The sequence below is a fragment of the Sturnira hondurensis genome, unplaced genomic scaffold (assembly GCF_014824575.4).
Source record: "Sturnira hondurensis isolate 20B ecotype Veracruz unplaced genomic scaffold, ASM1482457v3 Scaffold0005279, whole genome shotgun sequence".
In the NCBI taxonomy this organism is placed as follows: domain Eukaryota; kingdom Metazoa; phylum Chordata; class Mammalia; order Chiroptera; family Phyllostomidae; genus Sturnira; species Sturnira hondurensis.
The window spans coordinates 5,552,108-5,577,730 of record NW_028077910.1 but is presented as its reverse complement, the minus strand read 5'-3'; the positions used below and the strand labels follow the sequence as shown (position 1 = coordinate 5,577,730).

The 25,623-nt window shown below is 42.0% G+C and overlaps 1 protein-coding gene and 1 long non-coding RNA gene across 9 annotated transcripts in view; both read left to right on the top strand.

Moving 5' to 3' along the window:
• FNDC3B (fibronectin type III domain containing 3B) overlaps positions 1-25,623 on the top strand; it is a 320,028-nt gene that overhangs the window by 234,003 nt on the left and 60,402 nt on the right. For all 8 annotated transcript variants that reach the window (XM_037046517.1, XM_037046521.1, XM_037046516.1 and 5 more), the window contains exons 10-11: positions 7,165-7,303; positions 10,498-10,551. In XM_037046517.1, coding sequence (XP_036902412.1) covers positions 7,165-7,303; positions 10,498-10,551 — 193 coding nt within the window. The remainder of the gene's footprint in view (positions 1-7,164; positions 7,304-10,497; positions 10,552-25,623) is intronic.
• LOC118987396 (uncharacterized) lies at positions 15,244-16,472 on the top strand. Its single transcript, XR_005066558.1, has 2 exons — positions 15,244-15,312; positions 15,353-16,472. It is a non-coding gene; the product is annotated as an uncharacterized LOC118987396 (long non-coding RNA).

Here is a 25,623-nt window from a genome sequence, read left to right as displayed (position 1 = left end):
ATCCCTTCGCAAATATCCAGATTTTCGAATACAATCCATAACATTTAAAGTATGTTAATTTTAATTAAAATTTTATTTTACTTAATTTTTAAGTTGACCAGAAACTGTAATTTGATCTCATAGGATGCACAACATTTTCTCTCTTTTCTTCAGTTATGTACTTGTATATTAAAGATTATGTAATAAAATTGCAAGCATTAAGTATACATCCTTTAATATACTTCCCAAAGGTTAGTTCACACCACACGTTCCTTTGTGACAGGATGGAGACAGGGTCGCCTATGGGAAGAACATGCTAATTATCAGGAGGCTAGAAGTCTAGTCTGGCTTTGCCTGGAATGCCTTTTTCAACTTTGGTCCTCCACGGAACCCTGACGTCACAATGTTCCCAGTGGAAAGGGTGTGGAAGTAGGGCTGTGCTCAGGTTATAATACTACTAGGTGCACAAGTATTTAAAACTAAATTTAAAGCAATGCATAAAAGAGCAAGGTGTTTTACATTCAGCCATAAAGTGTACATCTGGTTAGCTGTTGTAATGTTTAGGTGAATTCTTTTGCAACCATTGCTTCCTGTTTGAATCAAAACTTTTGGGTTTTGAGTCAATTAGCTTTAGCCCAAACACATTGAACTTTTCACATGGTCTGTACAAACAAAAAGATTTGTATAATTTGTAAAGCTGGGATGATAATAGAAATAGTTTAATCATTCTGTCAAATAGTCTCTTTAACAATGAACCAGAAAATGTAACCCTATATAGAGAGCCATGTAAATGTTCCCCATTAGTCATTGTTAACATATGTTTCCTTTTTTCTCCATCTTTTAACAGTTTATTGTTATTGCTTTACTAAAGATTTACTTTATTAATTTCCTGCTCATTCACGAGCTGACAGTATCTTTTTAAACAAATTTAAATGTCATAAAGCATTGGCCCTTTATTTACCATCCTGTCTGTTGTTTCCTTTCATTTTTTTAACCACTTTTACTAAGGCTAAATCTTGGACAATTACTCATCTTTTTTTTTTAACTGCCATGGCTTTCGAATACCTTGAACTTCTGGGCAGATAAAAGGAGTAATTCATGGATTCCCTCACAAGGGAATAGAAGTATGAGGCAGTTATCATCTAGAGGCCTTGGATCCAGATTCTCTTCTGACACATTTGGGCCCCCTACACTTGTGACAGGTATGACACATGTGTGACACCATGCATGTGCAACCTGAGGCACCACCAACTATTATTTGGCCTAGTTCTCTGCACCAGAGAGATTGAAAGTTCATGTTCTCTTAGTACTTAAAAAAAATTATCTCCTAAGGAAAATGCCTGTAGTCTAAATTGATTATTTTGCCTTGCCTCGTCCACAGTCTATATAGATTATTCATTCTCTTTCCTTAAACAGTCTTTCACTTTTCAAGCTAGAGAAGAATCTTAACACTTCCAGCTCTTACTTAGGTTCAGCTTCTTTCTCTGCCTTGACTCGCTTTGGCAAGGCACCTTGATATCTAACAGAAAGAGCTTGGAATTTGGGGTTAGTGGCTTGGTCACTTAGTAAAGGTAGTATGCTTAGGCAAGCCATTGACACATCCGTGGCCTTGTTTTCTCATTCACAAAATGAAGACAATAATGGTACCAGCCTCAAAAAGATGGTGTGAGAGCAAATATATGCAAATTCATTATAAACCTGTTGAGTGTATAAATGTGGCTTTTTGTTTGTTTTGTTTTTCCAAGGTTGTTGCAAGTCTCCCACACTCTGAAAAGAAAAATGACTTCGTGATGCAGGTTCTCTGAGCCTGTGAATAGTTTGACCATATCACTCACTATTTTATTGGGGTAAAGATATACCATACTTGGTACTGACAAAAAGAAGCAAAGTCCCCTTTTTTTATGGTTCAGTTAAATTAACATTCTCAAAGTTTTCATTCCAGGCATGTAAACTTTTATTAAACACAGTAGCATCAAATATAGGTTTACATTTAATAGTAAACCTATAAGGCCTCCAAAGGCTATGTGGAAATAAATTGCCCACAAAATTTCCATAACAGAAGCTACAAAAGAATTCCATTACTATACAGCCGCAAAATGAGCAGTTATATTCATTGCCATTTTTATTGGTTTATACATTACCAATTTAGCAAGTGTCACCCTAGCAGACACATGTGGAGCCAGTGATGAAAATGGACATATTTATTTTAGCAGCGTCAAGCCTCCTCCATTTTCCTTCCAGTTTCTGGTTCTGCACACTTTGATGAAGGCATGCAGAAGGCTTCATTCGGATCACTCTTCAGCAAAGTGAAAGGTTTCTTTCTCAAGTCATCTGCTGAAGTCTCACTTGGGGCCTCCGTTCTTACATTTCTTGTTGCTTTTGGTTTTGCTATTCTGATTTTGTCTCCTTCACACTGATTCATTGATGTCTTTATACAATACCTTTTCTCATGTTCAGCTTGTTTGTCCCGCATGTTAGTATTGCCAGAGTTTAGCAATCCCATATGTAACCCTTTTTACTGAGCAGCAGTCTCCCAGCCAGGGCGCTCTGTCGCTGAACTGTCTGGTGGTTGACACCAGTTTCTAGGCAGTAACAGCTCTTAACTTGTTGCCCTCTCACTGTCACTGTGAATAACTGACTGAGAGACGGGCGGCATGCCTGGGCCGTGCTACAGGTCACGTGTCTGTGGCTGTGGACATTGGCACTTGTCGTGGCAGTCAGGGCAGATTCCACACGGGCAATTATATCCTAAGACATTTCGTGTTTTAAAGGCTTTTTTTCTTTCTCACTTTTTGCTGTGAATTTTTTATACATCTATTCAACTATTATTCTTTTTATTCTCCTGGTGATTGAGCAAATTAATGCTCCTCTAGTATGTTGATTTGCAGAATGTTAGGTCTTGGGTGTTGGCTTAGATTTTTATTAAAGTCATCACTTTTATATTTGTTATCTAGTGCTTAAACACATTGCTCTTTTAGTTTCATATTGCTTGAATGTATAAAAGGAATCAATTTGTAATTGTCAAAGTATACATATTCAGTGCTTTCATGTAGGACATTGTATTACATACTGTATATAACACCACCAGTACAAAATCTTGTGTGTGAGTGCATGAGAAAGTGTGTGTGTGTTGAGAAGGAGGTATGAGAAAAATCCAGTGTATATATGCATACACATACAGACATTTTTATAATACTTACATAGAAGAGTGTAAGTTTCTGTACATAAGCAGTAATATATTCACTTATTTACAGATATTTATGAATATACAACAAAGCATATTTCTCTTTAATTGGTAGTCTCATACTTAATACAGGTATTGAAATACCCATTTTATTTTGAGAGTCAAGAATTTATATTTTTGTCAATGATGGGATAATCAGGAATTTGAATGATGGAGTGGATAGCAATTTCATGATGAAATTTGAAGCAGTTTTCCAGTCATTGGCATAAACAATTTGGCAAAGAAGTTTCCCAGAGATGATACCATGCAATAACATTTCCCAGAAAAACTGTGTGATGAAACCTTTCCAGAAATACGGTTGACCGGCTCCGTGCAGAGTTAGGAAACACATGTTGTCGACCAGCAGCTGTGGCTCGTCGTACGTTACAGATGTTCTGGAAGAAGTAGGAAGCAAATTTCTGAAATTCTTAGAGCACCTGTTTCATAAACAGTCAGCATTTAAACTGAAACAAATGTGAAAGCCTAACACAAAACTAATTATATTGTTAGAAAAATGTATTTTTCTTTGCTGGGATAAATGAAAAAGGAACTTAATTTTTTGCTGACTTACTTAACCTAGGAAACTAATTGTGCTTCACAAATCTTCCTGTCACATGCTATTTAAATAAAACACATCACCATTATGTGAAAACACTATTGCAACATTCTTGAAAATACAGCATCATTCCCAGAGAATTTTCTTTTATATAAAAGCGAGTGGTAAAAACCACTAGTTGCTATCTGTACTAAACAGTGTTGGATGACAGACATAATCATGATATTCAAATACCACATCAAATTTTAGGTACTGTATGCAGCACATTTATATTGCCATGTGAAATGGATCTTGTTTACTTTGGAGAAAGTCACTGACTCCTAATTTAAACACACTAATTTGAACACGGCTTTGAGTGTAAAGACAAGGAAAATAACCCCATGTGGCCCATAGCACTGGCCGCCTTCAACTACCTCAAAAGTTTGCTTCTGCCCTCGGGTACTTTTATCCCGACTGTCATCCTCCCAACCTGGCTGCCAGGAGCTCCCATCACTCGTGCTTCTCTGGCCTAATAAGTATGGATTTCTGACTCCAAGAATCTCATTAAAAAGGAAGAGCAAATTGACTGAGTCCAAATCTCCCCAGATAACCAACTGTGGTCAGAGTACTTCGCAGGCCCTTTCCACGCCTTTTTCCTCTGCTCTCTTGGCTGGGTGGATCTTTGGTGTCAGCTGTGTTTGTGAACATTTAGGAAGTGTTCTACAAGAGTGTAATTCACAAATGCCTAGTGCTTGCACACTGAGAAGCAGGTCGGGTAAAGGGTGGCCAAAACACAGTCTGTGCAGAGGAGACAGTGGCAGGCAGGGAGTTCTCTGAACTGGGCAGCATCTGCCCTGTCTTAAGGGGAGTGCTCTCAGCTTTACCTAATGACTGCCTTGCAGGTGTGCAGTTCAGTGTTGCTAGAATTTCTAGTTCTTAAGAAAAGCCAGGGGTTTCTTTTTTAAAATGAGAAATCTCTGAGATTTTTTTCAGCATTGGCTTAATTTTTATTTTAACTTTTTTCTTCAGAAAATTTCAGGTATAATAAAAAAAATACACAGTAGTTTGAATAAACTATCATATACCTATCACCCAACCTCTTATTTTCTTGGTATCCTCATCTCCTTCTATTTACCCACGCAGTTATTTTGAAATAAAGTGTAGATATCACATTAATTCACCTGTAAACCACATTACTATTTTCACATGCCCATTCAAAATGGAGAAGAATGGTAAATTTCTTAATGTCTTTAAAATCTAGAGACTGATTTTATTTCTTTAGCTGTCTTGAAAATGAAGGGTTTTTTTTCTTTCAGTGTGTTGTAATTGGAATTCAAACATGGTATAAATATTTTGTGTGGCTGATATCTTGCAAATTTCTTTCAATCTATAGGTTTTCCCTGCATCTCTTTTTTCTCTCTACAGTTTATTTGTTGGAATAATTTCCTTTCTGGTCCTGTGGAATTTTCTACAGTGTGAAGCAGGCTGATTGCATCCCTGTTGTATTGTTTAATATGTTCACTCTGTATTTCCTATAAAGTGGTGAAGAGGCTTCATCAGATACGGGTTTGGGTTTTCAGGCAAGGATTTTGACAGTGGGTGTAATCTTTCATTAGGAATGCATAATGTCTGCTTGTCTCTTTTGTGATGGTCATTGCCTATATCCATTCACAGGTGGCTCTGATATTTAAAAACACTATTTTATGTCACCTTCCCCCTATATTTTGGGTCAGATATACCCTATAAACCACCAGTTGGAGAATTCTGATCTAAAGTTCAGGCTGGAACCCTTCTCTTGTGTGAGAACATTCTATGATGCCTTTTAAGTCACTGCCAGGGAGCCTGCCCTAGTACATGGAAATGATCTTGCCAGATCTACCATTCAATTTTATGTTATCATGTCTCTACTTATGCAAAGAAAAAAAAGCATTTCTTTTATCAAGTCAGATGGAGAGCATCCTAGTGATAAGCATTCTGTTTGGATCAGTGTCACAGTGGATATCCTTCCAGAAGGCAAGTGACTCAAATATCTAGTAAATGTGTTTACCTCTCTGATTTTACTAATACAGGATGGGGCCATTAAGTAAGTTTAGTTGTTTGTATGGAAAGTAATACAACAATGAATAAGTAACAATACAAGAATAAACTCTGGTGTATACTCACAACTGTAACCCTACTTTTGCCCCACCCTATCTGTTTTTGACTCAGATGGCTTCTATAAATCTTTTGTGATGGACCTTGAGGAGAAAAGATTTTGCAAATCACACAGCTAATTAGGGTGCACTTTTCATAATGTTTTCTTTGGCTATTATTCTCTGGAAGAGGGAGGGGAAATGGATTGTGGGTATTCGGAGAGACCTGAATCAATCGACTTGAAGGACGAGGAAGCGCAGTAGGCAGCGCAGCGGTTAGACTTCCGCAGCTGAGTGCAGCTGATGGAGCTTTCTAGCTGCGTAGCCCTGGGGAATGTACTTCACCTTTCAGTTGTAAGAATTAAGAACTCAATGGGTATTTTTAAACTCCAAATACCTTAATCCTTGCATTGCTTTTAGGCAGCAAAGATTTCTTTGTCTTTGTTGTCTTTTTCAAAGAATATGTTTTCAATTTTTTTTAATGCTCAATATAAAAAATGGAAAAGTAGAAAGTAGGACAGTAAAAATCAGCGTAATTTTATTTTATGCTGTTTGAAAGGAGAGTAGTTTTATAATAGCACATTTTTCTTCACAGCTTCTCTGGAGATATCAGGCACATATGAACACATATGTTCAGTGTTGGGCCAGGCATTTTAATGTGAAGAGTAAACATCTTTAATCTTGGCACCAGGTATAGGAGTTAAATCTTCACACTGTACTGAACATTGTTTTTGCTGAATTAAAGGGAGGTGCACTCAGCAGTGGGAACCATGTTTCTGTGTAGGAAATGTCCATATTTCTGCCTGAACATGTGCAATGTAACTCCAAGATCCTTGTTGCTTGTACTTCTGTGTTGCCTCTCCAGCCTCTGACTCTCATCTCTGCTTCTTTCACCAACTCCTTACCTTTAGCCATTCCTCAGACCAAGTCAACTGGAGAGTGACAGGTTGTTTTTAGAATGTATATTTGGAGACCTTTCTGGGGATTAAGGGTATTTAGCATAGTCTTCTTCAGTCAGTAGACCTTGCCTATCTTAAATGGAACTGGTTGGTTCTTACCATTAGCAGATGGAGAGAAGGCATTGTGGCATGTTCCCTGCAGGAGATGGGGGCGGGGCGTGGGTCAGAAGGGAGTATCCCCTGAAAGTGCTGACCGTAATTAGGACAGAGCAAGACCAGCAGGTAAGAACAAGAGTCACGTGTGCACTGCATTAGAAAATCTGTGCCGCTGTGGAAAGCTCTGCTCTTCTGTGATGGGCTAGTGCCACTGACCGTACTTGTCTGTTTTGCTTTCAGGGTATACGCCATGTACAATTCCGTAAAGGGATCCTGCTCTGACCCGGTTAGCTTCACCACCCACAGCTGTGCACCCGAATGCCCGTTCCCGCCCAAGCTGGCACACAGGAGCAAAAGTTCACTAACCTTGCAGTGGAAGGTGGGTAGCTCGAAGTGTTGGGAAGAGTTGGACTTCTCTAGCTATTTGAAACGTTTATCTAGCACTGTTCCAGTTTGGTGATGATGTTTGGTTTTTTCCATAGTAACTATTCAAAATAAATTATGGTACCAAAAGCTGCCATGTCTATAAATGGTTGGAGAGGGGACTACAAAACCAAGCTTTAGCTCTGTTTGCAAGGGAGTTGGGTAAATTAGGCTCATGAGCAATACATTATAAGTGATATAAATATTTAAGATAACTAAATTCCATCACTTTTTAATGGTTTTCATCACTTCCTAATTCATTTCAACAAACATTTGAGGACCTTAGTAAAAAGCATTTTGTAAATTTATAGATAACATAGGTTCATAGCCCTGTTGGCTTCTTTTAGTGGTGATTCTGAAATGTTTAATATTTAAAACTGCCTAGGACATTTAGTATTCTAAACTACATTAGGATTTCATTAGTTTTTACTTATTTAGGCCTTAAATCAGTCAGGATTACTAGTTATTTTTTAAAAGTCCAAATTATATAATAGGTCTCATGTTACTGGTACAAATAATTCTTGCCAACGAGAGGTTCTTAATGTGTTTCATGCACTTATTAGTCACTCATACTTGTGTGTTTTCAAGAAATAGTAGATTATGTTATTAATTTTTATAGTAATTATTTCTATATGTACATATCTTAAAATGTAGTTTAAAATGTAAAATTTGTAAAAATAGAGATAGTACAGATTTATAGTGTTTGGGTAGGACACTAATATGTGAAAGAAATAAGATGGTTAATGAGATCCATTGTTGGTGGAGAAATATTTTGTCTCTTTGCTCCTGTACCAGAGGGTCAAATTCACCTCGGAAGCTGGCGAAAGCAGCTGAGGGTGGTGGCTGGCAGCAAAGCCTGGGCCTCTCCAGACCCCTCTGCTGTGGGCAGCTGCATTGTCATTGCCAGTGGCCAACACTGCGTGTGTTATTTGGACAAAGGCAAAGTTTAAACTGGCTTAGAATCTGAACTATTTTATTTTCCTTCCTGGCTTCCAGGGATAATCCAGGTCAGTGATTCCCCACCTTTTCAGAGTTTTAACACCCAATCGGTCATCGTTGTTTAATTTTGTGGAGCATATACATCCATTTTAAAGTGTGTTCTATAGTTACACATATACATACTTAAATATATCTTTAATTAAGGGAATAAGTAACATTAATTTTGTTTGGAAAATATAAGAAATCTTTTTAAGAACACCGGAGGGACCTCGGGGTATTATAAACCTAAAGTTGGGAATCACTGATATGAACTCTGCTTCAGACCTACATGCAATTCAGGTTTCAGGCAGACTAGCAACTTAAGGAAAAGGTTTTCTTAGAAGGAAAATGTTTCGCCTTTTCTTTCTCCCTTTGTTTAATTGTGAATCAGAAACAGCCTTCTGTCCATTCAGTCCTGTGCAAACTTGAAAGTTCTGAATTTAGTTCAGTTTTTGATTAAATGTTCTTAAATCGATTTCCTGATCGCAGTGTTCTAGCTGGGGGCACAAAGACAGGGGACATGCTCTGGCTGCCCACCTGCCCTTGACTCCACAAAGACACTGGGAGCTCAGATCTTCTAATGTCTTCTTGTTAGTCAGCAGCAGGTGGTAGGGCAAAAAAACCAAAGTCGGCGCTCCCACCCTCATGGATTGAGAGGCTCTGGTTGGGCAGGATATTGTAGAAGAAACTGCTAAAAAACAATTTTTCTGTAGGAGTATGAGCCATTGTAAATGCATTTCTTATTTTAAAAGTGGTTCCTCATCTAAAACGTTAATTGTTTATATTATTTAGAACTTTAAATGTATCCCTTTGTGTCTCCCAAATAGAGTCCACAAAGGCCTAAAATTGCAGTTCAATAGAACTTATAGCCTGAAACCAACTCACCTGAAATTTGAGTTTGGGGACTCAGAGATTACATGATTCAGAAGGAAGAAGGAAGGAAAGGAGAGGAAGAAGAGTTTCTTTGTCAATTTAACTAATATTTATAGAGCCCCTGATAATGCTTTATTAACACTAATAAAGCAACAGCTGCTGTTTACTGAATGCTTCCTATAAGTCCTGGTAGCTTAGTAGTTGATTTACATATGTTCTTCCAGTTACTTATTACACACATCTATTCTTGGAACAAGAAATTAAACATTGATATTAAGCTACTAACATCAGACCACACATGACAAACATCTGAGTAGGGCTTCAGATCGGCTCTGGTGACCAGGCTGCCCTTCGCTGGAGTCAGGACACAGCAATTTCCAGGGCTCTGTCCTTTCCCCGTGGAGGAGCCAGGCCCAGATGCATTTTTGTAGCGGGGACATGGTCCCTTTCTGGTGTCTCCCCCACTTCTTAGTTTCTCTTCTCTCTCCCCCTCTCTCCTGCTCACCCTCCCTTTTCTCTCTCTCTTGCTCCCTCCCTGCACCTTCCCTCTTTCGCCCTCTCCTTCCCTCCCTCCCTCCCTCTCATCTCACATCTCCTCAGCACCAATCATCGCTCATTCCTCTACCCTACTCCCCTAGTGCTGTAAAGGGACTCCAGGGCTGCACTCTCCTCTGGCAGGTCTAACCCTGCAAAACACTCTTTTCCCAAAGTCTTCCACTCCCCCTCCCATTGTCCAAAGCTTGTTTTCTCAGTGAAGCAGATCTCAGCATGCTCTTAAGAAGAAAGCCAATGGTCCTTTTTTTTGGTAACTTATAAAGGTCCAATAGTCTGTGGTAATCTAGTCAGAGGATCCCATTTTTCCTCATTTTTGCTTAAAAATAGTTGGGGGGATCTTAATGCCACAAAAATGCAGATTCTTAGCTTTGAACCCGGCTGCGTCAGCTCTATCCAGACCCCAAGCAGTGCCTGTGTATTTTAGCTGCCTCATTTCTCCTCTACTTTTCAACTGAGAGTTGCCTCTTACAGGTTTTTTCCCCCAGAAGATAAAGGTGTAAAGGTAGAGATGGTAGGGAAGGCAGGTTTGGCTCTCTGTGGTAATGATTAGTTAATAGTGGATGACTTTCTTTACAGTATTATTTTATTAAAATTGGTTGCTGGTAATGTTTGGCCAAGGAAATACAGGAATATCCAGGGTTATAGAACAGCACTAACATAGACATTACATTTGAACCAAATGGGTAGCTCATTACTTACGTCTGTGAACAACTTTCTCTAATTCCTCCTCCTCTTATTTTTTAGGCACCAGTTGACAATGGCTCAAAAATCACCAACTACCTTTTGGAATGGGATGAGGTAAGTATATTTTCATATTCATCTAAAACACCATTTCAAAAGTAAAATTCCTGAACAAATACCATTTTATTTTTTTATTCTTTTTTAAGATGTGCTAAACACGGAAAAAAGAATGTAAGTAGAGAAATATTTAAGCCAATAGTTATTGACTGAAAAATGAATATGAATTGAAGTAGCATAAAGAATTGTGCATTAAACCCTGGCTGGGCAGCTCAGTTGCTTGGAGCGTTGATCCATTCACCAGAAGGTCATGGGTTTGATTCCGGGGCAGGTCACATACCTAGGTTGTGTGTCGGTCCCAAGTCAGGGCCCATAACTGATCAGTGTTTCTCTCTCTAAAAGCAATAATCATATCCTCAAGTGAAGACTTTTTTTAAAAAAGGAGTTGTGCATTAAAATATATTTGCAAGAAATGCTACTGAAGGAAAATATAGCGTCTTAACTATTTTGAAGTTCCCAGTGTCTAGCCATTCATTAATTAGTATTAAAAATCTGTTGTCATTTCCTGCTCAATGTGATCTGCATAAATGGTTTTGAAAAGTTAAACTATCTGCGGCTTGGGAAGCACAGTTTGATTTTTCTTTCTTTTTTTTTTTAAATACATATTTTATTGATTATGCCATTACAATTGTCCCATTCCCCCCCTTCACTCCCCTCCACCCTGCACACCCCTCCCCCACCATTCCCTCCCTTTCGTTCAGGTCCATGTGTCACAAGTTCTTTAGATTCTGTATTTCCCATAGTATTCCTGCCCTTCCCCTTGTCTATTTTCTACCTACCGTCTATGCTACTTATTCTNTAAACTATCTGCGGCTTGGGAAGCACAGTTTGATTTTTCTTTCTTTTTTTTTTAAATACATATTTTATTGATTATGCCATTACAATTGTCCCATTCCCCCCCCTTCACTCCCCTCCACCCTGCACACCCCTCCCCCACCATTCCCTCCCTTTCGTTCAGGTCCATGTGTCACAAGTTCTTTAGATTCTGTATTTCCCATAGTATTCCTGCCCTTCCCCTTGTCTATTTTCTACCTACCGTCTATGCTACTTATTCTTTGCACCTTCTCCCCCCTTCTCCCCCTCCCACTCCCCTGTTGCTAACCCTCCATGTGATCTCCATTTCTATGGTTCCGCTCCCGATCTAGCTGTCCTCTTAGTTTGCTTTTGTTTTAGGTGTTGTTGTTAATAACTGTGAGTTTGCTGTCCTTTCACTGTTCATATTTTTATCTTCTTTTTCTTAGATATGTCCCTTTAACATTTCATATAATAAGGGCTTGATGATGATGAACTTCTTGAATTTGACCTTATCTGACAAGTACTTTATCTGCCCTTCCATTTTAAATGAAAGCTTTGCTGGATAGAGCAATCTTGCTGTAGGTCTTTGGATTTCATGACTTTGAATACTCCTTTCCAGCCTCTTCTTGCCTGTAAGGTCTCTTTTGAGAAATCCGCTGACAGTCTGATGGGAACGCCTTTGTAGGTAACTGTCCCCTTATCTCTTGCTGCTTCTAGGATTCTCTCCTTCATTTTAATCTTAGCTAATGTAATTATGATGTGCCTTGGTGTATTCCTCCTTGGGCCCACCTTCTTTGGGACTCTATGAGCTTCCTGGATTTTCTGGAATTCTATTGACTTTGCCAGATTGGGGAAGTTCTCCTTTATTATTTGTTCAAATAAGTTTTCCACTCGTGACTGTTCCTCTTCCCCTTCTGGTACCCCTATAATTCGGGTGTTGGAACGTTTAAAGATGTCCTGGAGGTTCCTAAGCCTCTCCTCATTTTTTTGAATTCTTGTTTCTTCCTTCATTTCTGTTTGGTGTTTGGTCGTTTCTTTCTTCCTTCTGGTTCACTCCCTTGATTTGAGTCCCAGTTTCCTTTCCATCACTATTGGTTTCCTGTGCATTTCCCTTCATTTCAATCAGTTTAGCCTTCATATGTTCCTCTAATTTGTGACTAAAATCAACCAATTCTGTGAGCATCCTGATTACCAGTGTTTTGAACTATGCATCTGAAAGGTCGACTATTTCTTGGCCACTTAGAATTATAGGCTCTGGGGCTTTGAGCTGTTCTTGAGTCATAGTGTTTGGTCTGTTCGCACCTGTTATGTATGAAGGGTAGAGCCTTAGGTGTTTACCAGGGCCGAGAGACCTAGTCACTGGGTTGTGACACTATATGTGGGGGTGGGGTCAGAGAGGGAAAAAAATGGCACTTTGCTCCGCTCTCTCTCAGATTTCTGTCCCCTCTGCGGCTTCCCACAAGCAAATTGGGCCCTCTGGTGCTGGTTCCCGGGTGTGTGGGCCCGTGTACTCTCCAGGACGCTGTGGGTCTCTCCAACGAACTCTCTGTGGGCCTGGGAGCCTCTCCCGTCCCCTCAACCCCGAGAAAGTCTTTTCAGTTGGTGCTTTCAGGCTCTAATTCCCATCGCTGGGGCCCTAGCCTGAGCGGTCTGTCTCACTGTTGGCTCCTTCGCTTGGTTTATCTGCACGTGAATGTGTGACCACAGTCAGCCAGCCGCCCTGCACCCTCGCTGGGTCCGCCCGTCGCCACTCCACGCCCCAGACCCACCAACCGTTCTTGCCTCCGCTCCTGGGTCTGTTGGACCGAACGACCTTTCCAGCCCGACCCCACTCTGCTGCTGGCTCCGCCCCTCTTACCGGTCTGGCTGAATAGTTCGTTGTTGTCGGACTTCTGTACAGTTCAATTTTCACTGTTATGGCTGTGTTTTGGTTACTAAAACGTTGTTCTCTTTATATTTAGTTGTTGAAGGGGGCACAGTGTTTCCACCTACGCCTCCATCTTGACCGGAAGTCCTGGTTTTTCTTTTTGAGTGTGAATGCCACCTGTGCATGGCAGTGTTGCACTTTTGGGGGCTGTCTGTGGGGGAGCAGGGCAGCACCTGGAGGTCTCACTCTACCATGTGTGGTCACTCTGCAGGTTAGAATATCCTGAAACAGGTGTGCTCCATTTGCTGTTTCTATCCCCTGAGGCCCCTGGAAGGGTCTTCATGGTGGAGTCTCCCTATTTTGAGGCAACTCTGGGCTGAATGGTGACCAAGTACATTTCTGGTCTTGTTAAGCTACAGACAGAATCTCGGGAAGGAAACAATGTAGGGGACTTTCGTTTCTGGAAAGCACCTGTACTTTTTGTACCTGTAGATCTTAATTCTGTTCATTCATTTACTCTTGCTTTAGTCTATTTTTTGGTGATTGAGCAAACAGACTAAGGATTTTAAGAAAAGAAAAGTAGAATTGGGGGAGAAACATGTTAACTAATCTTGAAATTCAAGGGAATGAAAGATTTAGAACATAGGCTTAGGTTTAGGCAAAAAGTAGCCTATTGAATATGGAAAACATGCATTAACCAAATATAAAATGAAAATTGGATGAAATTTTCTTGATGAAATTTTGATGTGAAAGAAGGTGCCCTTCATCACTTTCTGCAGGAGCATATTTTCCCATCTGGGTTGCATCTGAACAGCTAGAGTCCCAAGTTACCGAAGACAACGACCTTTTGTTCTCAGGATCCTTGTGAGTGGTTTCTATGTACAGACTGGTGAAATCTCAGACGTAACCATTAGGTTTTACAGATTAGGTGGCTTTCATTTTAAGGTGGTTCGATTGGAAAGTGAAACCACCTCTATGGCCCTTGTGGGAAGAGATTTTTGTAGGCAGTCAGGGAAGCTGGAGAGGAACTTGGCTGCCCTGGGACACAGAGTTAATATCTCCCCTCTCCGCTTCCTCCTGAAGGAGGAGTTCAAGCGGAACAGAAGTCTGTTTAAGTGTGTTGCTTTATTGCACTGACCTAGAGTTTTCTCTCATATTTTGAGGTTTTATATGGAGGTAGAGTTTACCACTAAAGAGAAGGCTTCTTTTCATTTCAGGTATCTTCTCAGGGCAGTACAATAAAGCAACTGTGTGTGTTTTTCTCTTTCCCCTCTGTTTTTTGCTGCTTCTCTACCTCATAAGTCATGTCAAAGAAGTTGAGCATCCTCCAAGGAAAACCCAGGTACTACAGGAAGTGGTACCAATGACTCAGTTGTTGACTTCCTTCCTTTTGAATTTGAGTCGGAAGTGCCCTGGAATAGTACAGGAGGAAATACACCACAGCCTCGGATGAAATGGAGAAACTATTTCCGATGACCGTTTATACTCAGCAGGATCCACTGTAGACTAGTGACCACAACATATGAAGTGTTTTGTTTTTGGCCTTCTCCTGTCTTCTCCCTACTTGCTGTCCTTCTGTCTTTTCCTTACACCCATCTTAATTATTTCGCCTTTCTCTTTCCTCTCTTTTTTCTCTCCCACCTTGTAATTCCTGCCGATGAGTCTTATTGGAGATGCAGGTTAATTAGTGCTCACCTACTGTAGGCCTTTTTTTAACACAGAAATCTTTTCACATTCTCTGGCATGATATTCACCTTCCCAAAAAACTTCTGACCCCAAACTTTGTATAGTACCCCTTAGAAACAGAATAATTGGAAGAACACTGTGACTAGAAGAGGTGGGTTCTGTTCCAAGTTTTAAACCGGTCACTTGACTTCTCTGGTCCTCAGCCCATCAGCTTGTGTACAGTAGTATCACGCTCTCTCAAACCTGGTTACTAGGATGGTCCTTCCTGACAAGAAAACATTTTGGGGATTCTTTTCACTGTTATTTGGTCTGCTGATTAATAATTTCTACAGCTCTGGAGCATACCTGTCAGTTCATAGACATGCGTAGGAACAGTGTTCACTGTCGTATGAGGGATCTGTGACAGGGCCTAGGTAATCCTTATGAGTCCTTATACTCACCCAGGTAATCCAGGTGAGTTCTTATTCTAATGGCTGAAAAAGCTAATGTCGTGCTATCTTTCCGTACTTTTGGACAGATAAAGGAACAAACTTAATCATGTGCTTCTCAAATTTTTCTAAATTACGCCACATGCTCCCAAATATTTTTCCAAAAATTTCCATCGAATTTATCTATCAAATAAACTTCTATCCAGTAGCTTATTTGCATTATGTTGTATCTTCCTCCTTTCTAGTCTCCCTAAAAAGGTAAAAAATGGTACCATTGGGTTTCCTGGCAATAAGAATACCAGCAACAGTAACCAGTTTATTCCTGCCCATCCTATCATTTCAGAAGTAAAGTTTCTGATGAAGCAGTCTGACGGTCTGTGTTTCTAAAATTTGTGGCTAAGTTGGGGATTAGCCTCTTGGGGGTAGCTCACGTGCATTTGTTTTTGGTTCTACATTCCCATGCTACTCAGGCCTTGGCTTCAAAGAAGAAAAGCAAATGTATGAACAGAGACCCTCAGAAAGTTTGCACACATGGAAATCTTCTGGTAGTTTTCGGAAGCCAGGTGTGCCTGGTACCAGGGTGTTTTCTGGGCCCTGCCCTAGTGGAGTCTGCTGGGGCAGGAGAAGGGAAGGGAGTGTTTTGCTGCCGTCGCTCCCCAGAGCCGGAGCTCTCGTCTCCCAGGGCTTTTGTCCCAGCCATACACCCATAACTTTCTATCTTTCGGGGAGGTGTAGGAACAAAGTTAAAGGGCAGCAAAATTGTAGGGTGCACACAGGAGCAAATGTCCACCTGACAGAGAGATGGGTCCTACTCAGTCTCAGGGAGGTTGTGCTCATGAGTAGCACGCTGCCTGTTTCTGCTCTGGCCCCTGGTCTGAGAATTACAGCTTGAGGCGAGGTGGTCTCATCCCCCTGTATGTGCCACCACCAGTAACTGGTGTGACCGTATTTTTATCACAACATGATAGCACTAGAGTTCCCAGTATACTTTATTCTTTTGTTCAGTGTTCAGCCACCATTCCAGTAAAACAATTAGTGTAAAATATTGCAAGTGTTCGTAAATTAAAGCACAGGCATCAAATCCAGCTCTCAAGCCTCTTAGAAGATGACCTCCGTAAATGAAAGAGCAGCAGCAGAGAGGCCAGTGAGTGCCTGGCCTTTGTTTCTTGTAGGACTGGGGCTGCTGGGCTGAGCTGACCTTGGGAAGAGCTCCCTGACTCAATAGCTATGGTCCCTGAAGGCAGGTGTGGCCCTAAGGGGGAACAGACAACAGAGACATCACAGCACAAGAGAAAGCTGCTACACCACATTCTAAATGTCTTGCCGTACTGTCACATCACTGTTCTGTAGAATCACTTAGAAATCACTCACTCACTGTTCTTCAAGAGGGTTAGCTGTCTACTTGTCTCTGTTAATAATTGTAACTAGGCAATCCCTTCATTTTTAAATCGATGTGGGAAGTAACCGTGACTCTGAGATGGTAATGAGCAAGTAAAAATGGAACACGCGGGCGTCTTTGCCTTTTCAGCTATGGCTATAAGTTTCCATTTCCCCCTGAAACAGATCAGTTCTCCTAACTTGGAAAGGTGCGGCCTCGGCTGGCCACGTGCTGGCCCAGATGAGTTGAAGTGTGTAGAGCCCTGGAACCTGCAGTCTGGCCTTGAAGTTTTGCTCCTCCAGGAGACTCCTCATATGAGCAACAAAGCAGGAAGCCATTTTCAAGGTGGTTTCTGCTTGAGTATCAAATGAGTCATCATTACATTCCAGCTTCGTTCTCATCATCACATGCCCCTGCCCCCACGTTTAATTTACAAATCAGTGCTATTCTGAAGGCTGGCAGAGAGCAGGTCTGCAGCCTTATTTTGGTTTTCTTAGTCTGCTAGATTTGAGTATTACACCTAGTGCTGATTTTAAAAATAGGAAATAACAACAAAAACTCTTTTATGAATTGAGTTTTAGTTTAATCCAGAATTGTGAATAGGAGAAAAGCTTCTTACCATTTTAACAGCAAAACGATGCTTAAATGCTGGGTTGGTTTCTCGTGGCGGTAATGCTTACAGTTCACTGCTCCTTGGGCCCCCTGAGCTACTCCTGCCGACCTGCACCCCCCTCCCCTTCTTGGACACCCTTCCAATCTAAGCTGGCCCTTCCGTGCTTTTCTGCTGGATGACATGATGGAGGTGGGAGTTTTTCCCTAGAAGAAGATAAGAGGGAAGATGAGGACCTAGAGGCCTCCAGAGCAGTGATGGGCTTTTAGGAAAAGGAATTACCTCTAGATTGACTTACACATAAATGCCTACCCAGTCTGTTTTGGGATGGTGGTCTGGCCTTTTCCTTGAAAACTTGAGTAAAAGGGCAAACTTCACAGTCAAGTAGGAAGTTTCTTTTCCATTTTAGAAAACATACATTCAGTAAAGAAAGTATTTATAGAAACTTTTGTGTGTTCTACTGTTAGACATTGTTTTAAGTCCTACCATGCAGAAATGCTAACTGGCGCTGCTGCAGCCAGTTACTCAGCAAACACTCGTGTCCCGAGATCTTCTTGTGCCTCTGCGGCAGGGCTTCCGGTGATGCTGTGTCAGTGATGCGGTGTTCACCGAGACAGACGTGGGTCGGTAGTCTCTGTTTTGTGTCTAACTAGTCAAGCAAGTGTAATAATGTAACCTCTAAGCCTTGGCTTCCCCACTTGAAAAATCATGTCATTTATCTCCTAGGAAGATTAAGATTCAGTGAGATTCGGTGTAATGATTATTTTATGCCACCTAAGCCCAAGTTAAGACCTGCGGCAGGAAGAAGTGAGCAGTTTGAAGGACTGAGTGAAAGGACTGTGACGTTCTTCTGTTGGGAGCTCAACAGGAACCCTGAGATCAGTGTCTCTGGTTGGCACTGAACAAAAACAGACACAGTGCTATATATAGATGTTCACTTGCCATTAGCTTAGTTTCTGGACATGACACACAGGGAACATATGAAAGAACCAGAAAAATAACTTTGTGGGAATGGACTAGTGGAGTTCCCAAGAATTTTCCTCATATGTGACTCAGCTAGACCAAAAAGGAATTTCCCATCTCACTTCCCTGATGGACCAACGAGCCAACACAGCTGTAAAATACAGTGGACTAAGAATGCATTGAATACTATAGAAATCAAAGGATGTATTATTTGAAACAGAAAGGGCAGAAAAGGCCAGTGGCAGGTGGAGCCCATATGCCCCCAGGGAGCCATTAGCAAGCCCGGTGGTGCCCAGCAGCCCTGTTGCAGAAACCGCAGTGGCAGGCCCCAGATTGTCACTTCTGGGACACCTAGTTCAGGAGCAGCCAGCCTTGCTCAGTTTAGGAATTGAGCTGGCCACATAGGCGCTATCTGGTTTATAAATCAGATACCTGTTAAACTTAGGTGTTGACTAGTTAGTATTGCTAATCTTGCAGAACTTTTTTTTTTTTTTTGCCCAAGTGAAGTTGCACGTGGCTTTTCAGGTTAGACAGCAACTTGGGTGTCACAGAGGGGCTCAGCAGAGCCTCCCTGAGGGTGATGCAGGTGCCGCTCTGTCTGTGGTGCCACGCTGCCTTAGGCTGCCTAGCCAGTGGAGAAAACCGGGATGGCCTGGGTCCATGTGCCTCTTGGCCATTCTCAGGGAGAGCCCTCGAGGAGATAAGAGAGTGGGGTCTCAGGGTGGTTTGGTGCCTCGTCCATCAGAAACCATCTTTCACACAAGTGCCTCGAGCCGAACCAGCGGCCTGGCAGAGCCGCAGTGTTGTGCCCCGTCACGGACCTTCACCGCCACGCCCAAGAGTGCTGTCAGAGAGCCAGGGAAAAGCTTCCTCCCCTCCAGCTCCTGTTGGAGGAAACCAGGCCAGGAAGAATTTAGCAACTCTGAGAGGTCCTCAGGAACCCAAGGCAAAGAGCTGAGTTAAAAAGAGCCCTCTCTTTTACGGACCTCCACCCAGTCATCTGCACACCTGAAGCAGATTCTCCATCTGCTTATCATTTGTCACACAAGTGAGGGATGCGTTTGGGCAGTGGAACTTGTGAGGAGCTTCCAGCCGGGACTAAGTTCCAAATACCCACCTTGGTGCTTGGCACCAACTGACCAGCTGGCATTGCTGTGCCTGCTTGGGCTGTGGCTGGGTGGGTGGACTGAGCGCAGCCATCTCTTGTGAACAGTATAGGCGCTGTTCCCAAATCACTACCTTGTTCCTTTCCTGCCCCTTCACTGGGACAGTCTCAACACACTGATCTTATCGAAGAAATGGACATCTGATGAACCACCATCTTTGGAGGGGTATACAGAAAAATTGTTCATTTGTTCTAAGTCAAAGGACCTGGTCACCCTTACCTATTTCAGGTAGCTCAGCTTCTCTTACTACTAGAAAAAACGAGTGTGCCAGGGATGAAATCAATGCAGCATTTATTTAGTAGCCTGGAACCACAAACTATCCTAGCCCCTTTTCTTACCTTTGAAGGTTCCTCTGTGCCAGAGTGCTCAGTAAAACGAAAGAGGCAAGAGTGAGGAGAGAGTGAGGTTTGGCACAAGGAGCTTTTGAATCCACCCAGATGTGGCATGTCTCCACCTCCCTGTTATAAACCCTTCTTATATATGGTTATGCTGCACATACATGCTCTTTTATTTCTCAAGCCAACATTTATCTTTGATGTTGCCTGGGGTCGGCCAGTGCTGGAACAACTTCTAAATATAGACGTACTAGCAGACTAAATCTTCGAGCCTGGCAGTAGTTCAGTTGGCTGGCGCAACCTTATTTTTTATTTGATTTATCTCTGCCGTTTCTGACAGGCTGAACTCTGCCTGTTACAAAGAATGCCCAGCCCAGAATTGCTCAGCCCATGTCTGGATCCAGCAGCCATAGGCTACAAGCACATAATAACTGAGAACCACACCCATGTGACTTTTTTAGCAGACAGTTATCAAATGTGGAAAGGGCAGGTTGAGAGGGCAGCAGGCATGGCTGTGAAAGAGCCTGGAAGAGAAGGAGGTCGGTGGAAAGGGGCCATAGATCAAGAGAACATCGGGAAGAGTCACACCCACGTGACCGAAGGGAGCCAGGCCACCATGGATTCTGGCACCCTGTGTTGTCCATTCTTACTTTCTCGCTCCAGGAAGAGGAACAGGAAGGATCATTTCCAGTTTGTTAATTTGAAGGAGATTGAAAATATCAGCCAACTTCATCTATTAGTGCCAGTTTGGGAAATAGCAGCTTCCAGGGTCGTTGGTGCCAGGGTGATTGGCAGTGTTAGCCAGAGCAACCGCATTCCCCGCAGTCTACAGAATTACTCCTGGCAGGAAAATACTGTAGCCTGAATTAATTGGAGTATGTGTGAGTTATATGTTAGAACTGGCAATGGATGTGTTAATTCCTTAACAGGAAAACAACCCACTTAGTCTATTCATCTTCCCAAGTACTGAGGACAGCTTTGTGAAGACACTTAAGAAGGAAGAAAAACTGACTTGAAAAAAAAATGTTTTCAGCCTTTTAGCTACATAATTTTACAAATTAACAGTTACTTTTAAATATTTAACTTTAAAAATTAGTTGCAAATGAATCAAATTCTTTTTGTATACTTAGATACCATTTTTCAGATAGGCATCCCCACTTGTGATGTGATTTCTCCATTGGAACTTTATTTCACTGTATGCTTATAAACAGATACCAAAGAGAGGTTACCTTTGAAGGTCCTTTGAAAAGCTCTTTAATTTGTTCACTCATGTGGCTTTGGGTTATGCCATCCCTAAACCATCGTCAAAAGACTGTTGTATGTCTATTTAAAAATAGGTCCACAGGTCCTCTCCACAGGTCTCTACAAGTCTGGGGATAGCATTTTGAGAGATCTTAATTTAGTCTAAAATGTAACTCAGTAAGATGAAGTAACTTTATTGCCATTGATTAAGAATTTTTGTTGATTTTTATCATTGAAGAATATGGTTACATTTTTATCTTTTACAAAAATAGTTTTTAAAATCTCTTCAGAGAGGCCTTACTTTGTCAGATGGTTCTGAGGGAAAAGGCATGGACTGAGTGCATGTAGAAAACAAAAGCCTTTATTGGGACATACATTAAACATGCATTCTAGCATGCATACCTCCGCTCCCTTACTTCCTGGCTGTTTGTAGGACAGGACAAATCTATACACGTTTACTGAGAAATTTCATACTACTGACATAAATGGATGGACATCAAAATAAAAGAGTGTAATTTGCATAACAAATTAACTCAAAACTTAATGGCGTGATGTGGTCACTTTCTAATGCACCTGGGTTATGGGGTAGGAGTTTGAACAGGACACTGAGGAAATGTCTGGGTCCTGCAGCTAGAGCTTCAGCTGGGAGGGCTTGTCAGGGGTTCGTGTTTTCTAGTGCAGTCTTCCCTCACGAGTCTAGTGTTCACGGGTGGCTTTGGTAGGACCTCATCTGGGGCTCCTTCACAGCGTGGCAGCCATGAGGGAGTCAGAATTGCAGAAGTTCATGTTCCTAGGGAAAAGATAGAAGCTGCATCACCTATTCGGACCCAGCCTTGGGAGTCACACAGCTTCATGTTCTCTCAGTTACAAGTGAGTCACAAGCACACCCACATTCAGGAGAAAGGGCCATAGATTTTGCTCCTCAGTGGTAGAGTGTCAGAGAGTTTTTGGATGAGTTGGAAATCACCACCATGTGACACAAGACTTTTCTTGACTCTCTTAGTCATGAGAAAACATTAATAAATCTTTTCCCCTTTATCTTTGTGTAGCACATGTGGTATGTTTGAGTAACTAGACCATAGATACGAGGCCATGAACTTTGAAAGTACAACATGACTCTTTTTCCTACCCCTGCTTTTCTTCTGAGTGTTCTGGGGAGAGGGAGAAGGAAAATGTAAATGTGCACCCAGAAACGCAGGGGTCGGTCGGGACTCAGACCCTGCTCTGCTCAGGGAACAGATGGAAGAGATCACTACCCGCTCCCTTAATGATGAGAAGAGGGAACCCAAGTGGTGAGCGGTATCTCTGCCTCATGTCCTGCTCCTTTGGGTCAGCAAAGTATTTAAATTTTTGTTGGGGGGATAACTAAGGAATATAATTTTGTTTAAAAGCTAATTTTTATTAAACTATAGATTAGGAAGTAATGAGAAATATTCAAGTAGACAGTTAAATTGTAGAAGGTAAAAGTAGGGAAATGGAGTCTGTGTCCCTCAAAATATTTAAAACCTTTTGTATGCATAATTAAACTCAAAATTCATTTTAAACAAAGAAACAATGTTTGGTAAGGTTAACATCTTTGTTCCTGTGGTCATTAACACATCTTGACAAAAAATATTTCCAAGGCTGAGTCATTCTGTGCTACGTAGCCACATACGTATATTGCACGGATTCCTCCAAGCTCTCTTCTCTCACCCCTGCCTTCCCAAGACTGCACCCTTTCAAGTCTGGCATAAAGTGGGCGGTCATTGACATTCTTCAGAATTTAGGAGGGACCTTGTTAGATCCAGAAGGACATCTGGATTTATTATTTTTAGACTTGTAACCAAATTCTTGACTTTTCTAAGAAAGTGCAGATGACGATGGAGCAACGGAGAGGCAAATGCTGCTAGAGTGTGTGCTATTGTAAGTGCTGTGAGGCTGGAACTTTCCTCCAGAGATGTTGACCCCCTTTGGGAGGTGAATCTAGAATTGAAAGGTGACCCTTGCTCACCAAGGATAATATGAATGAGATGTCCAGGCCAGGCCACGTGCGCTTCGTGGTAAATACGGTTTGCAGTACATGGGGGACCACCCTGCCTGAGACATGCTAGTGGGAATGGAGAACAGCCGAGCCAGTGGGGTCTAGAATGTAGATGATATGCGCTGTGTTTTTGTTTAGTGGTCAGAGGACATAGGGGCAAACTGGGAAGCTTAGGACTGGGGAAGGACTGATCAGTTACGTGTGTGTACGTGAGCCAGCTTGCTGGCAAATCCAGTGATTCCCTGGAGAGCAAATTTGACCAGTAGTGCCCTAGGCTCTGGTTGCAAAACAGTTCCATGTGTCTCAACGCCCAGGGTGTTGAATTGGTACTCTCAGGGTAGGTCTGGGTGTGGGATGACGGTAGATTACCAAGGACTATAAATTCAGTTGAATGAGAAGAGGAACAAAAGAAAGCAACCCAAGTTCATAATACCGCACCTCATGCCAGATGAGTGCTGTGAAGTGTATTGGCACACAATTGATTTGTACTTCAAGATTGCTTCACATTGTAGTAAAGATTAGCTTTGTCCTTGAATGAACCTAACGTGTGCTCAGGCATGGCCTACATTGTGAAATGGAAACAAGCCAGGATGTTTTCGGCCTGCGGACACTGGCAGTAGAACGTGAGGCCAGAACAAGGCTGGGTGTGACATTGCCTCATGTCAGATAGAGCCCAGGGGCCAGGTCTGCTCCAGACTGATCAAGGGTATGGGCTCAAAGCCCCCTCTCCCCTTTTTCTCTAATCGGGGTGAAGTTTTATTCTCTTCCCCAGGAGAGCAGGAACTCAGATGCTAACTCAGATACTCACCTTAGGGAGATTCTGGTCTCCCTGGAAGATTCTGCCCTGGAAGGGCATCCTGGCCCCAACTCTTCCTTTGGGTACCAGCCAGCTCCTGGGCCTTTGAGACCCACTCCTAACCCTCCACTCTCCCTCTCCACTCCTCTCCCCTCCTCCCTCTCCCCTCCTCCCTCTCCCCTCTCCCCTCTCCTCTTCCCTCTCCCCTCTCCTCCGTGTGAATCACAAGTGGCCTAGTAGCAGTGGTTGACCAGGGTAGGGCCTGGGCCCCAGATGTACCTGCTCCCTGTGTCTGACCGGAGTATTGACAACAACAGGCCTAAAAACGGTCAGATCACCCCTTTCTGTTAGGGCCATGTTTTAGTGGGAAAGTTTGCACCAGCATGGCTTTAAATATTACACGTAAGTTTTCTTTCCAAGTAAAGGTAGTCTGTCTCTGGAATCCTGTGTCATTTAAGTTACATTTTATTAGAACATGGAACATTTCACAGTTTGTAATCTCTCAAAATCATTTGAAGCCATGCTGCCTATAAAATCTGGAAGTTATGATTTGCCATCTGTAAAAGTTCACTCATATTAAAGGCTTGCATATATTTAATTTCTGATAAACAATGATTAAGCATTCATGTTATAATTCCTGTCAGTTTGTCTGAATCTTTCAATCTTCTAGATCATTATCTTAACAAAAAATCCCTTCCATTTCTGACAATAAGAAGAACTGGGTGATATCTTATTTATAAATGCTGTTTGCAACCTGAGCTTCCTCTTGGTTTGCAAGAGCAGATTCTCAACATCACCTCTGCCTCTGAACATGGACCTTGATGCCCAAGCCCCCAGAGCCGTTCTGGAGCCTGGCACCGTCTGCGGTGGAAGACCAGGGCTGTGGGAGCCATTGGGAGTCCAGAGCTGGGGGCTTTCTCCATCCTCATTTGCTTCCTTCTCAGTTGTACATCACTGTTCCCTGCAAAGACTTTTATGAATGTTATTTTTTTCTTCCCAGGTGGCCCTTTTAAAATAATCTCCATGTCATACCTGAATATTTCCTTTTACTCAAAAGCTTCTCTCAGGTCTGAAATATTTTAACCTAACTTTCCATTGTGTTTGCTTTATTCTCAGTGATGTCTAAAAATTCACCAGTAATCCTTACTTCTTTAATTCTGTGAACTATTTGTACCCTTCCCCCTTCTGACTCCATAGGCTCTGGTTCTCAAACTTGATTCTAAGGTTCCTGCAAGTCTGGCCCTTTTTCTTTTTTTCTTCATGTTCTTAAGGACCATGCACAAAGTACACCTTGGAAGGCAGTAAGATGGAAAATTTGGCATACTTTGTCTAAACAAGTTGGAGTTTATTTAGCAATTGTTCCTGATACTGAAAATAAAAATGTTAGCAACATAGGAAATGTCTTGAAGGTTACAGAATGCCTTCCCCTTCCCCCGCCCCACACCATTCTTATAGTGAGCCCCATTGCTGTGGCCCTTTAAAAGATAAACGTCTAGTTCTCATCATTGGTGCCTCTGTGTTCTTTTTTTCTCATTTAAATCACAGACAGTCTGGTTTTCACCATATTGAAGCAAATCAACCTAGTAAGGAACAGACTGACTTTTACTTACTGGCTGTAGTTCTGAGCGCCAGAAATGGGCAAAGGAGGCCAAACAAAGAAATACGAAAAGTGAGGCATTGAAGGGGAGCCAGCGTGGGGTTTGGAAGGGATGAGGCTTCCGTGGCGGCAGGATGTGCCTTTCTTGTTCTGTTTACTCTGAGCTCAGAAATAGAGGAAAAAGGAGGC